The sequence below is a fragment of the Schistocerca americana genome, chromosome 3 (genome assembly GCF_021461395.2).
Source record: "Schistocerca americana isolate TAMUIC-IGC-003095 chromosome 3, iqSchAmer2.1, whole genome shotgun sequence".
In the NCBI taxonomy this organism is placed as follows: domain Eukaryota; kingdom Metazoa; phylum Arthropoda; class Insecta; order Orthoptera; family Acrididae; genus Schistocerca; species Schistocerca americana.
In genome coordinates this window covers 260,099,215-260,116,045 of record NC_060121.1, presented here as the reverse complement: position 1 = coordinate 260,116,045, position 16,831 = coordinate 260,099,215, and the positions used below count along the sequence as shown (strand labels likewise).

Sequence of the window (16,831 nt, the reverse complement as noted above, 5' to 3'; positions counted from 1 at the left end):
TCCAGCATTGTCGAACATGGTCCTTTTGATGTCCAAGCGTTACGGTGTGGGAACATATTATGTTACATGGACGAACTCCAGATCTTCGAACGCAACGCACTCACTGGTCAAAGTTATTATGCCACTGTACCCGTTCCACATGTTCGTCTTTTACGGGATGCATTCGACCTTGATTATATTTTTATGGATGAGAATACGCGACCGCATTGAACTGTGAAGGTGGAGAGCTCGTGGGACAAGAGGAAATCCGGCGAATGGACTGAGTTGCCCTTTACCCAGACTTGAATCCCATCGAGCGTAGTATGCACTGGGGAGACGTACTGCAGCCTGTCCACATTAACCAACGACAATTCAGCAGTTTCGTGCCCACTCATGGAGGAATGGAGAGCCCCATCAAAAGAACTCCTAAATAGCCTTGTGGCCAGCATCGCAGAACGGTACAAGCATGCATTGCCATCCGTGGTGGACAGACACCCTATTAAGAACCATGTCCCGCCGTTAGTAATGGCCAGGAGACCATCATAATCGCAGTGACTTGAGCAAAAGTGTCATTTGTTTTCGTATCATTGGGGATTTTTTTTTGTTCTGCACTGTACTTTAGTATATTGTAGCGATTGTATCTATGTGTTGTCCAAGTTTCATCGAGCTATTTCACTTGGCCGTGAAACGTCATGCAAAACTTGATTTCACCCCCTTAAATTTTTCAAACCAGTGTAGTAGGTGCAGCTCTCCATCTTCAGCCACCCAACGTCTTCAATCACTGAAATATCACGCTGAGGAAAGAACACACAAAAAATCCACGTGAGTAGATGTCAATATCATGAAAATAACTAAGGAAAGTGCGACCTGATCTCTTCCTTGTCTCTGCGTTCAAAGAATTTGAGTCGCATACAACATCAGCATGCTTTGAGTAAGGAAACTTTGCTTTGGCTGATGTTTGTAGCGGACTCGGGTAGGCGCGCCGGCCCCGGATCGAATCCGACCGGCGGATTAACGACGAGGGCTGGCGTGCTGGCCAGCCTGGATGTGTTTTTGAGGCGGTTTTCCACATCCTCCTTGGTGAATACCGAGCTGGTCCCCACGTCCCGCCTCAGTTACACGACTCGCAGACATTTCAAACACATTCACGATTTACACTAGACGCAGACAGCTGGGGTACACTAATTCCATCCTGGGGGATATGGGGTGCGGCAGGAAGGGCATCCGGCCACCCCTCACACTTAACATTGCCAAATCCGTACTTAACCCTGCCGACCCTCCGCACTATGCGGTATAAAGGCAGTAGCAAAAGAAAGAAAGGGTGTGCTCCCCTTATTAGGCTTAAGAAAACAGTAAATGTGGAACGATATGAACACATTTTATGGCATTGTGTACTGAGTACAGCAGAGGAACAATTCCGACATGATAATTGTTTGTATAAGAATGACAATGCTCCTTGTCGTAAAACAGCTTATGTGAGACAATGGTTTATGACAGTAACAAACATTCCTGAAACTGACTGGCCTGTCCAGAGTCAAGAACTGGACCCAACTGAACACTTCCGGGTGTGACAAAACGATGACTTCGCTCCATACCCCAGCGTCCAACATAGTTACCTTCTCTGGTTTCGTTTCTTATAGAGCATTGGCAGCTATTCCTCCATAGACATTCAGACACCTCACTGAAAATGCCCCAGTAGAGCTCGTCATAAACGTGAAAGGTAGACGTACTCCACATCACGTCCAGTATCAAGTGTCCAAACACTTCTTATCAGATAGGGTATAGCGATGCTACCAGCTGTGTGCATTCGATTTAAAACAAACGGCAGTTCTTGACTGACGTGAAGTTCACCTTTCAGGAGGGGTCGATGGTCATGGCCTTCCTCGTCCCTCGAGCCGCCTATCCGTCGACTGCGCCAAGGCGCACAAGGGGCTGTTCGGCGGCATCTTCGTGGTGGTGCTCACCATAATCTCGCTCATCCTCTTCTTCGTCCTCCACAAGGATGACGACTACCGGGAGGCGGCGGAGCAGCAGGTGACCATCTCAGAGATCTCGCTCTATGTGATCTGCTCTGTGGCCACCATCATTTGCATGCTGCAGCTGCGGGAACTCAGATACTACCGCACGCTACCCGGTAAGTCTCCTCGTGAAGTGATGTATTTCTAGAGAATTAGACTCGTGCAGATGGAAAGGAGAAATACTGACCTCTTATTGTGCCTAAGAACCATTTCATTTCTTGGCATTTCCGATCATTTGCATGTTTGTTAGAGGAAGTCTTCGGATACATCTGTATTTCTATGTTTCACTCCCATTACCTTATTCACTGTAACTCTCATACTTTCTCTTTGTCCCTCTAGCACTCTCCCTCCCCCTCTCCCTCCCCCCCCCCTCTCTCTCTCTCTCTCTCTCTCTCTCTCTCTCTCTCTCTCTCTCTCTCTCTCTCTGTCCCCCTCCCTCCCCTCCCTGTCTCAATCTCTCTTTCTCTGTTTATGTCTGTCTGTCTGCCTCTCTCTCCGCTCTCTAAACCTCGAATATACCGTCACTGCCACACACACACATACACACGCACACAAACTCCCACCCACACAAACACAAACACACACACACACACACACACACACACAAACAGAGAGAGAGGGGGGGGGGGGGGGGTTGAAAGAGAGACAGGCGAGAGAGAGAGAGAGAGAACTGCCCAAACGTGTATATTCATATCCATTAGTGGGCTTACTTACCAATTCAGAACACAGAGATGCTACTGACTGCATGAATAAAGTCGTACCGCTGCGAACTCTTCTTTATCCAAGTAAACATATGTATCTTTTAATGGACCTAAAATGTCGTTTCAAACGTGTCAGAGAGCCGGTAAAAAATGCCTTTATTCCTCAATTTGCTCACTTGACACGTTTCGGATCTACGAGTAGCTCCATCACCAGATATCCAGTTGCTCAGAGAGTCACAGGATACGAGCGTTACTATATACACTGAAAGTCCAAAGAAACTCGTACACCTGCCTAATATGGTGTACGGACGCCGCAAGCACGCAAAAGTGCCCCAACATGACGTGGAATGTACTCGACTAATTTCTGAAATACTGCTGGAGGGAACTGACACCATGAATCCTGCAGGGCGTCCATAAATCCGTACCTGTACGAGAGGGTGGAGATCTCTTCTAAACAGCACGTTGCAAGGCATTTCAGATATGCTAAATAATGTTCATGTCTGTTTAAACACTTCCGCTGGCCACCAAACTTCCCAGACATGAACATTATTGAGCATATCTGGGATGTTTTGCAATATGCTGTTCAGAAGAGATTCCAGCCCGTCGTACTCTTACGGCTTTATGGACAGCGCTTCGGGATTCACGGTGTCAATACCCTCTAGCACTACTCCAGACATTAGTCGAGTCCTTGCCACGCCCTGTTCCGGCACTTCTGCATGCTTGCGGGGCCCTACACGATATTAGGCAGGTGTACCTGTTTCTTTGGCTCTTCAGTGTATAACCATAGTCGTCTGCTTCGTATGAGAATTCATGTCTCTGCAATATTGTATTAATTTCGTGTTCTTTATAAATCTTACTATTTGCGACTAGAATCTTTCTTTGACCTGTAAAGTTCTTAAGACTGATGACGCGTATGGGGCAAAATGGTGCCCAAACGCCAGTTTCTGTCGAATAATTACAAATAGATCCGGGGGCAGGGGTTAGGGTCTCTGACTAGTGATCAAAAAGTCATGGCTCTCGGGCGATGGCGGTCGAGAACACACTGTGTAAGTAGTCACCCTAGTTTTGCCAACGGCCTTGTCAAAGAGGACGCAGATTCATGACACTCTCTTGCCCTTGGGATAAGAATCTACTCCAGAAAGGTGGAAGAATCAGCAATGAAAAATTGGATGAGGCAATGTAAACCACTACATTAAAGAGGCCTATAACTAAAAAACCGTCCTTTTGATCTCCCTCCATTGGCAATAGATTCCCGATTAATCTGCTATTCGAATATCGGTGAGAGGACTGCCAAGGCGTAAATGTCATGGGGAAAAAAAAGATGGAATAGTTAACGAAAGGATAGCATTCTACGAGAGGGAAAGTGTAATGCGAGAAGTATGTAGGAGGGAAGGAAGCTAAAGAATCTGAAAAGGTTAGTGATAATTTAAAAGAAAGACTGGGGCTACGAAGTAGACGAACTGAGGGAATTTTGCTATCTTGGAAGCAAAATATCCAATGACGCAAATAAGAAGTAGGTAAAAAGGACATTCATAAATAAAAAAGGTCTTTTATTATCCAGCACTGACATAAATTTCACTAAGAAGTTTCTGAGAACGTACAACTAGAGCGAGAATTGTAAAAACCGCAACGTTGTCACTGGAGAAACCGGAAAAGAAGAGTTTCAAAGTGTTTGTGCTTTGGTGCTGTAAAAGGATCTTGATATAGTAGCTTAACTGATAAGATTCTAGTTCGACAGCATCAAAAAGGAGAGGAAGACGTGGAAAACATCGACAAAAAGAAGAAACAGGATGACAGGACTAACGTTAACGCACTATGGAATAACTTCTATGGTACTCGAGGGAGCTGTAGGGAGTAAAAACTGTCGGCGAAGACAGAGATCTGAATAAAGCTGACAAATAATTGAGGACGTTTCCAGCAAGTGATGCTCTACCAGGAAGAGATTTCCACAGGAGAGGAATTCATGCTGAGCAGCATCAAATAAGTCTGAGGATGATAACCAATAAAAAGATATACTTTTTGCGTTGGTTAGTTGTCCTACTTGTCGGTTCGCAAATATTTAATACGACTTTAATTCTCCTGCCAGTTTTCTTAATTTCTTTCACACAACAGGTGACCAAACAGTTTACGTTTGAAGGCCATACAGTCCAGTATCAGTATGCCAATCAGACAAGATCGTCGTGAGCACTGAGACAATCATCCCACCGACGCATCAGGTTGAAGGTACACGTTTAGTAAAGCACTGTGTCCTACTGTGTGAAATAGTTTGTAACTGCCTGCTGCACAATCTCGTCCGACAGAAATCTTCCTCCTTTCAAGGCCTTATATTAGGGACCGAAGGCTTCATAATCGCATCGAGAGAGGACTACAGGGCAGGTGCTCGAGTGTCTCCAGTTTGTGGCTGGGCTCCAGATCGACCAGCGTCCTCTGTCGAATCGCGACCAGCTCAGAACTTGGTACACCATTCCACGGCAGTGTTTTCCGACAGACATGCTGCACCATATACATCCTTCATTCTCCGATAGGTGTCTACAGGTGTTTGTCCTTTAGCAGCTAAGAAAAGAATGAGCACACGTACGTCCTATTTGGACGCTTTCGGTAATAACGTCGCCGTTGTTCAAGTCTCTTCATTTACCACGAACATGTCGAAAAGACATGAATGCCACACTAATCCCTTAGCTAGATGTCTGTGCTTACATGCTGGGATAGGAGTTTACGCTATGTTGCACTTACGCTGCAGGAATGCCCTCAAATGGAAACATGTTCATTGTCCCTTATAATATGGGCACATATTTACATTTCAATAATTTTTCTTTATAAACTGCAGTGACATTTGTAGAATCTAACTAATACAGTATCTTTACTTGTTCTAGAAATTAAGTATATTTGCATTTTTCTTTTACGAGATATTTAATCTTTAGATACGTATGCTTAATTTTCTTTTTTTTTTTTTTTTTTTTTTTTTTTGCTGGGATTTCTCAAAGGTTTAGGTGTAATATCTACTCCCAAATATCGATTAAGATTTGTTATGAAATATGAATTTCACATTAGCATCTTAGTCCACGTACACCTCATTTCAATTCACCTTCTCTTTTCATAAAATAATATATCCTGCAGTTATTGATAAACTTCTCTGTTTTTCATAGGTATTTTTTTTTTTTTTAGGTATGTCGTGGTACAATTTTCTTTACTTGTTCATTATGGTCAGATGAAAATTACATAAAGTGTACCAATATTTCTCTAATAATAATGATTTCTATATGCTGTTATTCGATAGAAATAAAAATCCAACAAAATAAAATCATTTCATCTGCATATTACCTGTTCAACATGTGATCAATTTAAAATCATACAAAGATAAAATTTGATTTCTGATGTTATGATAAGACAAGAAATGAACCACTTATTGCTTTTAGTCTCCGTAACCAAAGTTGCTAATGCACGTGTTTGTAGTTGGTGCTCAGCTTGGAGGTAGATTAGTTCGAATCCTGGTAGTGGTCGCCAAGAGAAAAAGAGGTGGTGGTGTAAAGTTGCTAATCACTAGCCCTTGCGGCAGTGTCCTAAATTAAATTGCAAACCTCTCCACATTGTACCATGAAGCGAGAGCATGTGACAGTGTTAATGATGAGTTCTCCATCAGACGGGGAAGTAAAGCTCTCCAGTTCCTTTTATGCCAGTATAGGGTTTCATGCTCCCCCTTTTCTCATAATGATCACACAACGAGTATAAAACTACACTATACACATATCCATTATATTCACGCTACAAATACATAAACGAGACAACTCCCTAAATCCACAAGGAAAGGTGCCATTGTGCACAGAGAAAAATCATTCTTTCCCACAGGTAGCTGAACCCATCCCGTGGGATACTCCAGTCGAAAATGTCATACAGGATGTACAGAATCATCCTCGCACAGGTACCCACATCTAAGAGAATATCACTGACAATTCACTGTTGGAAAAGCATTACATAACATTGCATTTCACAATGATTATGCGGTACCTGTCTGTAACTGTATATGTTCTGGCTACAATATGTGTGCTTGCAAACAAACAAACAATGTAAATCTAACAATCTATCTACACCTACATATGTAATGCAAGTAAGAGCTGGCTGTATGGTGGAAGCTAAAGGCCCACAAATTCATTTTAAAAGAAGCAGGTATAAAATTGTACTCTCTTAAGTTCTACCAAGAGTAGAATGAAACACTATTTTTTTAATTTTAATGTTTCGTCCCTGGAGAAAATATCTGAACACATTGAATTAAAATACATGCAGACTGCAATCAAATTTTTTCAACTTCCTCGTCAAAAGTAGATAAGAAAAAAATTTTACCTTAAACCACAAGCTTTTAGACAACCTGCAAAATATGTGATCTGAGGCTTTCCCGGCGAATGTGCTGTATCCAAGGTTCTCGGGTGTCCAGCAAGATCCGATCGTCGAAGTTCCACGATATTTCAGCGAATAACCCTTCCGCCATCATCAGGTGGTGCTGATGGAATGATCTGTCTGCGCTGTGTCCGTGGTATGTGGGGAAATGTGCGCATCATATTCGGAACTCGATAGACTTCATTGGCCGCCTGAAGGAGATGACAGTACAAGAATCCGACTTCATGGTCAGGTTCGACGTCGTCTCATTATTCAGACGTGTCCCGTGGAAGGTTCCCTCCACTTAATCAGTGAGAAACTCGGGCCTGAACTGACACAACTGTTCAGGCACGCGTTAACATCTAAGTACTTTGTCCTCAATGGTCAATACTACGAGCAGACCGACGGAGTAGCCATGGGGAGCCCGCTCTCCCCAGTGGTGCCCTACCTGTTCGTGGAGAGTTTCGAAGAGGAAGCACTGGAAGCCGCCGAACTGAAATCTGTATGCTTCTTTCACTTTGTGGACGACACGTTCGTCACCTGGCCACATGGACAGGAACAGATACAGATTTTCCTACAACATCTAAATTCGGCCCACAATAACATTCGGTTCACCATGGAGACTGAGAAAGATGGAAAACTACCCTTTCTTGATGTTCTGCTGGAACATAGGTCTGATGGCTTACTGGGCCACAGTGTGTACCGCAAGCCTATACACACTGACCTGCACCTACATGCTTGCAGCTGCCACCATCTGGCGCAGCTTAATGGAATGCTCAACACCTTGGTACATAGAGCACACTCGATCTCTGATGAACAGAACTTGCCAACGGAACTCAAACACCTGGAGACCGTGTTCCGCAAGAATGGGTATGGCAACCGCCAAATCCAAAGGGCCTTCCGACAACAGAAGTGCAGCAAGAACCTAGATGAAGGACAACCCGAAGAAGAGAAGCAAGCTCGGGCCTTTCTGCAGTTTGCTGGCAACGTGTCGTCAAAAATAGAGAGACTGTTAAGGCGACACAAGATTGACACAGTCTTCCAACCACCAGCAAAGACCTACTAGAAATGCAAAAGATGACGTAGGCCTTAAGAAAGCGGGCGTATGCAAACTCCCGTGCGGCTGTGGCAAATCCTACATCGGCCAAACAGTTCGCACGGTCGAGGATCTATGCAAGGAACAAGAACGTAACACCCGCTTACGCCAACCCAGCCATTCGGCCCCAGCAGAACACTGCATTGAAACCGGACACACAGCGAAATTCTAAGAGACAAAAATCCTGACAGCCACAAATGCCTACTGGGACAGTATCTACAAGGAAACCATAGAAATTCGCGTAACAGATAACCTCATCAACAGGGACACCGGGTTTCAACTTAGCAAAGCCTGGAAACCATTACTAAACACCATCAAAGAGCAACGACGCGAGCGGACGCGAAATCCTTCCGCCACGGCGGACGGAGATGAACTGCGCCTACCACCGTCCGCGCCGAGGTACGGCTCGGGACCCCACGGACATAAATACCACGGACACAGTACAGACAGATCATTCCATCAGCACCACCTGATGATGGCGGAACGGTTATTCGCCGAAATATCGTGGAACATCGACGATCGGATCCGGCTGGACACCCGAGAACCTTGGATATAACCTGCAACATACAGTCCAAGCTTTTGAGCTCATGCCCTTTGGTCGCTATAATGGTCTTCTTGAATTAATTCTCTGGCCAAATCGTATACTAGCTTTCGGTGATGAGAACCCCTTGCTGTAGGTCACCACGGTGGTTCGGGCCTGGGGCTGGACAACACGCTGCTGCTGATCGCACAGTCAGGCATGTTCCTGTACTGCACCTTCTCGGTGGTGGGCTGCGCGTTCGAGTCGTCGCCGCTGCGACTGGCCACCGAGGTGGCCGGGCTGTTCCAGACGGTTCTGCAGACAGTGTGCGTGCTGGACGGCTCCAGGCGGCGTTGCCGCTCGGGAGACCAGGCGCGCCGCAAGCCGGGGCGCGAGCTGCTCACCTTCCTGCTGGTGGCCAACGCCGCCATGTGGCTGGTCAACGTGCTGCACAAGGGCCACGCCGAGTTCCGGCCGCAGCACCTCTCCTTCTTCGGCATCTGGGCCTGGGCCATCATCACGCACGTCTCCATGCCTCTCGCTATCTTCTACAGGTTCCACTCCACCATCTGCATCTTCGAGGTCTGGAAGAGCGCCTACAAGGTCAAGCACGTCTCGTAGCGTAGCCGTGCTCTTCGGGGGTTTCAGGCAAACCGGGACCACATCCAGCAAGACGTACTGCAGTGAAGATCTCCCAGCACCTACTGTAGAACTCGCTGACGAGACACTCCAAGACTTATATCGGGACATCTGTGTCACAGCGATGCCTTTTTATGAAATTCTTGTCAGATTAAAAGTATGTGATGGACTGGGACGCTAAACCAGAAACACTGCCTTTCGCAGGCAATACTCTTACCGTACCGACGGAGCTACCACGACCTGGAAGACAAGGAGTAAAGCTGTGGGATCATGAGTTGAGCCCGTATATCTCAATCAGTCGTATATCTCGATCAATTGGAACTCTGCCCCTGAAAGGCAAGGTTCTGGTTGGAGTCCTGGTCTGCAATAAAGTTTTAATCTACCAGACATTTACAAAATAGCACACACTCCACTACAGTGAAAGATAGATTCTGGCGACAAGGCTTAGACTGTGGCTAAGCCAATTCTCCTTTCTTCTAGAAGTTCTGGTCCTGTAAGATATGCAGCAGAGGTTTTGTGATGAGAACAGGACATTTAACACTTTGTCATTCTGTTGCAATCCTTTACTTGGAAATGAAATAATCATAAAAGACGATTACATTTTTTTATATTGCTCTCATTATTATTATTAATGTTATTGGCTATATCACAGATTTGGAAATGTCAACGTGCTACTCAGGAATGAAGTAAATTCTGAAATAGAAATCAGTTAGAGAAAATCAGTTGTTTTTAGAAACTGAGAAGAATAAAAGTAAAGCCTGTGATACGTTAATTCTTCCAGATGAAAACATAACTACTGTGTGCTATGTTGCGTACAAAAGTGCTAGTTTTTAAGCAAACACAACCGCATGAACACGAAGTAATATTGATTAATTACTTTGGCTTTGAATCATTAACAATTATTTCACAATCCGTTCGGTTTACAAAGCCCATATTTAGAGAATTATTCCCATTTGTACGTTTACAAATGAACGATTATACGCATTGTGCTGTCACAGTGGGTTACGTGAGGAAGCTAGGATAGCAGCCACCAGCAGTACCGATCACTCTCTATGTGTTTTCTTGACAGCAGTTAGTTAAACCTATATTTTATAATACAGCGGAAAAAGAAGATGAATGGATTTCCTGCCCTGTGTCAAAGTTCTCTACGTCTCTTTGATCAGAAATGTGGACGATCTCTTTCATTGCCTCTATGGGACGATAAAACACCTTCAGATGGAATCTTATTAAACACTGTGTTGGTAATTTTGAAAATCAAGAGTTAACATTCAGTATTTGAGTCTAAAGTTTTGATGTTTCTCATTAACGAATAAGATCTTCTGAAACCATGTATCTAAATAAGATACGGTTATGTCTTATCGAATGTGTTTATTACATATTCACATTACTGGAATTCACACAATGTTACAAAACAGAATTTTTTTGGATGTGTTTTTCTCAAAGCGCGAAAGAAAGATTTTTGCTGCGCACTTTCGACAGTTTCCAAGTCACGACTGTTATAAGTTCTATTAATTTCTATTCAGTATTCCATACTAGAATACTAGTTTAAGATTTATTATGCAGATTATTCAGTAACAGTTACATTAGGTTATTATTTTTTATGTATGTAAATGTAATATTAAGGGATTGCACCAGTATTATAAGAACAAACTGCTCTTGTAATTGCACAAAGACTGATTGTTACTCATTTGTGCAAGTTACTAAGCGTACCTGATACTTCGTTTATAGCTAAATACTTCATTCGTGTTAAAATTTCAATAAATTATAAACAGTCAAAATAAACATGTTTTGTCAAATTATTTTTCTCAGTTAGAATTTACGTGTATTATCAACAGGTGGATGAGCGACAAAATCCTAGGTTTGTATCTGAAACTGTATTTTTGTATTTGCTATAAACAGTTTGAAACATTTCTAAACGTACATGACGACGACGCTATTTTTAACATAGATGACAGAATTAGCCATTCAACATTTCTTTAAAGTTGCATCTCATTCTGAAATGTTCAGATTTGTAAATAATTCTTTGTTATTGAATATAAAATCGTACGGCACTCTGCTTGAAGACATTAAACGGGCCTGTATCTGGTTTCTGTAAAACTGGAAATTTGTGGTAAGGGCTTATGGGACTAAACTGCTAAGGTCATCGGTCCCTAAGCTTACACACTACTTAATGTAACAAGGACAACACACACACATCCATGCCCAAGGAAGGACTCGAACCTCCGACGGGGGAAACCACGCCCTAATTCATTTAGATGTCGGGCAGCTATTTCATCTCCTCACGCCTGACTAATACGATCCACTCGATACACAGCCACTCTCACACAAACCTACAACAAAGAATAAAATAAAACATGTAACCGATAAAATACACAAAGTATTATAGTTGTTGGAGATATGATTGCTGTCGGTCATGAGTAACATGCGAAGCTTGATGTGGCTGAGTATCTCAGGCGCGTTATCTGGAGTGATTATACAGGATACAAGTGAACTGAATAAGTTTGCTGCCGTGCATTGACTAACTTGTCAACCAAACGAAATGTTTTTTCATGCATCTTAATATGTTCTACTTTTAATGTTTACCTGAGAAGTTCAATACAGTCTACAATCTCTCCTGATGCTCTCTCAAAACGTATTGGAAGTCTCATATTGTTGAGAGACGAAGAAAAAGGAGGATATATATAATAAACAATACATATGCATCATCAGGTAAACACCGATTATATTATCTGATTTTCAAGTTTTCACTGCGAGAGAGAATTATATGCTACTAAATAAAATGTCGTGTGGCTAGGGCCTCCCGTCGGGTAGACCGTTCGCCTGGTGCAGGTCTTTCGATTTGACGCCACTTCGGCGACCTGCGTGTCGTGCAATTGACATTCGGATTAACACTATTACTTAATTCTTAAAATAAACGCTGTCTAGGCTCTACAGTCTGGAACCGCGCTACCTCTACGGTCGCAGGTTCGAATCCTGCCTCGGGCATGGACGTGTGTGATGTCTTTAGGTTAATTAGGTTTAAGCAGTTCTAAGTTCTAGGGGACTGATGACCTCAGAAGTTAAGTCCCATAGTGCTCTGTCTATGGAATTTGTCGTAATTTTATCCGTCATTGGGATAATTATTCTGTTATAATAAATCTGATATAAACAAAGATGGGAGCCGGTTTTGAAGATTTATTCGCTTGTCAAACGTGTGTCTCCGCTACTGTGAAGGTGTGGATATGACGCTTTGCTCAGAGATTGCTAATCCACTGCAACATGGCGGTGACAACCTTGATAATTAATATAATAATGGCCAAACCTGCAATCAAATTTACGGTTGCTTTGTCTCATCGTTTAGCGCCAGAACTTGGGAAAAAGAAACTAACGGTTTTTAAGAGTGTATGGGGCTGGATGATGTCGGCTTAGAAAATGATACACCGATACCGCACTTAACTAAGTATTAAGATATCTAACCGCTGGATCATTGTTCCATTCAAAACAAGAGGGCGAAAGTTTGGCATTCACGCAACTAAACATAGATTTAGGTAATTTCAAAGAAGCACTGCCCGCGGAAGGCGCGGTCTCCGAACGACATATGGAATGCCATACTCTCGTGGCGACAAATATGGATACTGTTCATAGTGGTGACTAGAGCGGCGACAAAAGACGAACGTTTACTGAGTTAACATTAATTACAAAGGGAATTAGTAATTTCACTTACTTTACTCGACAGAACAATATTTGTCGATATCTCAGTTTCGGAAACGGTCGCTTGTAGGGTATAGTCTCTGTATGTAGGGGATGTTCGAGAAGAGTCGTCAGCTCTAACCAGTGACATGGGATATATGCGGCAAACGCCGTACGCAATATGGCGAATATGACATGATGTTATTAGGGATATTTTCAAACTGGCTAAGGTACAGATCAGCCTGTCACCACAACCAGGTTTTTGTTAGTATCGCATTCGTCGGTTTCGCCAACTCACAACCAACTTCCAGTTTACCCAAGATCTCAGTCAAAGCTACAGATCAGTCTGTGACCACAACAAGGTTTTATTGCTATCACAGTAGGACGTCAAACGGGTCGACTTGGAGCAGGAGAGGCATCTCAGGACATTTTAATTTCCAGTGTCTATACCTTTACAAATAAATTCATAAAACTTTGTCAGCATCACCAGGAAGGATTCAGGATTCACACCCATAGCAGTGGAAGTTCGAAAACATAACAAAATAAATTTTTTTACAAGCGAAATTTCATCATTTTTTCACTTACTAATGGCTGCATTTGTTGCTATAGGTACACTTTTCTTCATAAGTCAGAGAGATTCTTCGATGAATTTTGCACAGCATACAAACCTTACTTACAGGTGTATGACTCTAGAATTTATTTAATTTATGAAAAAACGAATGAGCTGTTATATTTTAAACTTCATGTTTAGATAAAACACAAATTTTCTAGTTAATTACCTCAATTTTTACCACAGTTTTTAATAGATTTGTAAAATTCTAGAGTTTCATACACCTTTGAGTATGGTTTATATGCTGTGCAAAATTCATCGAAGAATCTCTCTTACTTATGAAGAAAAGTGTACCTATAGCAACAAATGCTGCCATTAGCAAGTGCAAAGAAATGATGAAATTTCTTTTTATTTTGTTATGTTTTCGAACTTTCGCTGCTGTGAGTGTAAATTCTGAATCCCTCCTGATCATGCTGACAAAGTTTTATGAATTTATTTGTAAAAGTATAGACAGTGGAAATTAAAATGTCCTCTGATGCCTCTCCTGCTCCAAGTCGACCAAGTCCTCCCCCTTAAAGCATTTTCGATGGCCATCTTATAATTGTCGAGTCAAATCAAAACATCGTAAAACGCAAGGCATCCAACGCTTTTACGGGAACGACGACGAAACGGGTGGGCTGCTGGTCAACAGGAAGAAAGCAAGCGAACGCTGGCGGAACCACTTTGAGAGAATTTCTACCGAGGAATTTCCCCATCCACCAAAAACAACGCGGTCAGATTTTGAAGTCAAGGAAATTAAAATCCCTGAAGTTGAGGCTTCTGTGAAGCAAATGACTGGAAGTCGGAGATGTACCGAACTCTCATCCGTGCTGTTGCTCACTACGGCATCGAGCATTGGCCAGCTACAAAACAGTTAGAACGACGATTGGCATTCATGGGGACTAAGGTGGTGTGATGGGCAGGTGACATCACTCGACAGCACCATGTCTCAAATGACACTCTCAGGGAACGTATCGGGGCACACCGATCCAGTAGAAAACGCGTGAAAGCCGCCTGCGATGGTTTGGACATGTGCTACGTGCAAAGACAATGGCAGCATACAAAGTGGAAATCTTGGGAAAGAGACCCAAGGGACGACCTAGGCAACGATGGGCCGACACTCTGCACAACGACCTGAAAGCTGTAAATCTTCATACAGACATGGCCCACGATCGAACAAAATGGAGACAGCGAATCCACTCGGCGGGCCCTACCTCCAGGCGGCAAAAACGCTAAAGAAAAAGAGGAAGAATTTATAATTGTTGAACGATATGTTTTTTCTTATGGATGCCCTTTTCTGACTTCTCTCGTAGTGTCACTGAAATGGGTAATCTGAATCTGATCCTTTCTCACGAAGTTTCATACAGCTGTCTGACAAATCACACAGTTTCTGAAATCGTCAACTGGCATTAGTCCATATTCCCAACAGAAATCCAAACAAAATTGCACACTTCACAATCACGGATTTAAGTTTGGCCAGGTAAGAGTATCGGGACTCGAGACTACAGTAGCTTCATCCATTCTTCTTCACAACGTTAAACGTTACACGATGTTGCCTCGTCAACGCATTAAACACTTCCCATATTTCATGCCACGATAGCCATGTATTCAACGTATTTCGTCGTTCGATACGTATCCTCGGAGGCAGCGTGCTCGAAAGGCAGTTCTTGGAAATTACCCAGTTTTTTACTAAGTAAATGACAGTTCGGTGTTCGGAATAAGTTCAGTAAAATCTCCAGCCTTTAATAACAAAGATAACAGCCGCTAACGCGTCTTTAATACCACGAAAACGAATCTCGGTTGGCTGCTTAGAGTAAATCACGATGAGATAGCATTCTCCAAGCTGATTTTTGTTTCTACACTCAAAAAAACCCTTCTTTTCACTGAGTAACAATTTTTTTTTTATAATTGCCACACAATCACTACTCCTCGTCTTAAACAACACAGTACCGCCTTGTACCAACTCGATCGCAGCATCACTTTTACTTTAAGACTTTACCCGGTATGCTGGCCTGTGGTAGTTAGTTAGTACATCCATTTTACGAAGATATTATAATTTACATATATACTTATACGGTGTTGCGCAGTTAAAAGTAGCCCGCTTCCCCTTGGAATGCAAATGCAATATTTCCACTGCTGAAACCGAGTAAACAGCTACAACAAGGGACAGTTTTATGCAATAATCAATTGTCAGCATTCTTCTGTAAGCATTTAAGTTCGTTTCATCAGTGAAGCTGGACGTTTCTCTTTGCTGTCTGCAAAATGACTATTCCGATAAGAGAAAGACTTGAAATTGTGGGAGCATGTGTGAAAACAGGATCGATTGAGGAAATTCGAGAAGTTTTCGGGGTTAAGTATCTGGATGGAGGACGATCAGTGAAGAGAGAAATGCAGAGTCTGTACAAAAATTGGCGCACCTACGGATCTGTGAAAAACGTAAAACGACGAAGACTTCCTTCCTTCAGCTCGCACACCAGAAGCTATTGCATATGTTCACCGAAACATTAATCAGAGCCCATAGAAGTCTACACGTAAATTGGCCCAACAAGTTCATGTAAGTATGAGGAGTTGCCAGCGGATATTAACATGTAATCTGAAGCCATATCATGTGACAGTTGTGCAACAGTTATGGAAGAATGACAGTCAGAATCGCATCTAAACCACGTGGCTTTTGAATAACATCCACGATGCTTTGTTAGAATCTTTCCATTACATCATGAGTTATGAAGCATTGTTCAAATTTCTCATCATCTGAATTCACAGAACACGAGGTACTGGGCAACGGATAGCCCTAACACTGTGTGTCAGAAACCTCTCTATGACGAAAAAATCGGAGGTTGGTGTGATGTAACACGAAAGGGCATCATCGGACGGATATTTTTCGATACTGCTCTAAACACATTTTCATATATAGAAGTTTCTGATAGATTATGTGCTCAACTTACTGAATATGAAAGACAATTCTACATCTTCCAGCAAGATGAGTCAACGAGTCCAGGATGTCTTCACTGAGGAACGAACTGTCAGCCAAGATTTAGGGCCACCTCGTATCTAACAATACGTGATTTTTTTTCCTGTGGGTACATTTGAAGAACAAGACCCATGAAACAAATGCACATACTGTAAGACATTAGTCGTGGACTTGTTGCCATCGATGTCCTAACTTTACACCGTCTGTATCTGAATATGCTTAGACGTCCACACGCATGTATTGATGCTGCAGGGTATCACTTTCACTATCTTCTATAA

At 42.8% G+C, this 16,831-nt stretch overlaps 1 protein-coding gene across 1 annotated transcript in view; it reads left to right on the top strand.

Moving 5' to 3' along the window:
• The window catches only part of LOC124606008 (proton channel OtopLc-like), a 136,227-nt gene extending 126,901 nt beyond the window's left edge, over positions 1–9,326 (top strand). Inside the window, 3 exon segments of the mRNA XM_047137971.1 lie at positions 1,700–1,724; positions 1,875–2,113; positions 8,843–9,326. Coding sequence (XP_046993927.1) covers positions 1,700–1,724; positions 1,875–2,113; positions 8,843–9,306 — 728 coding nt within the window. The 3' untranslated portion in view covers positions 9,307–9,326.
• The last annotated feature ends 7,505 nt before the right edge of the window (positions 9,327–16,831 follow it).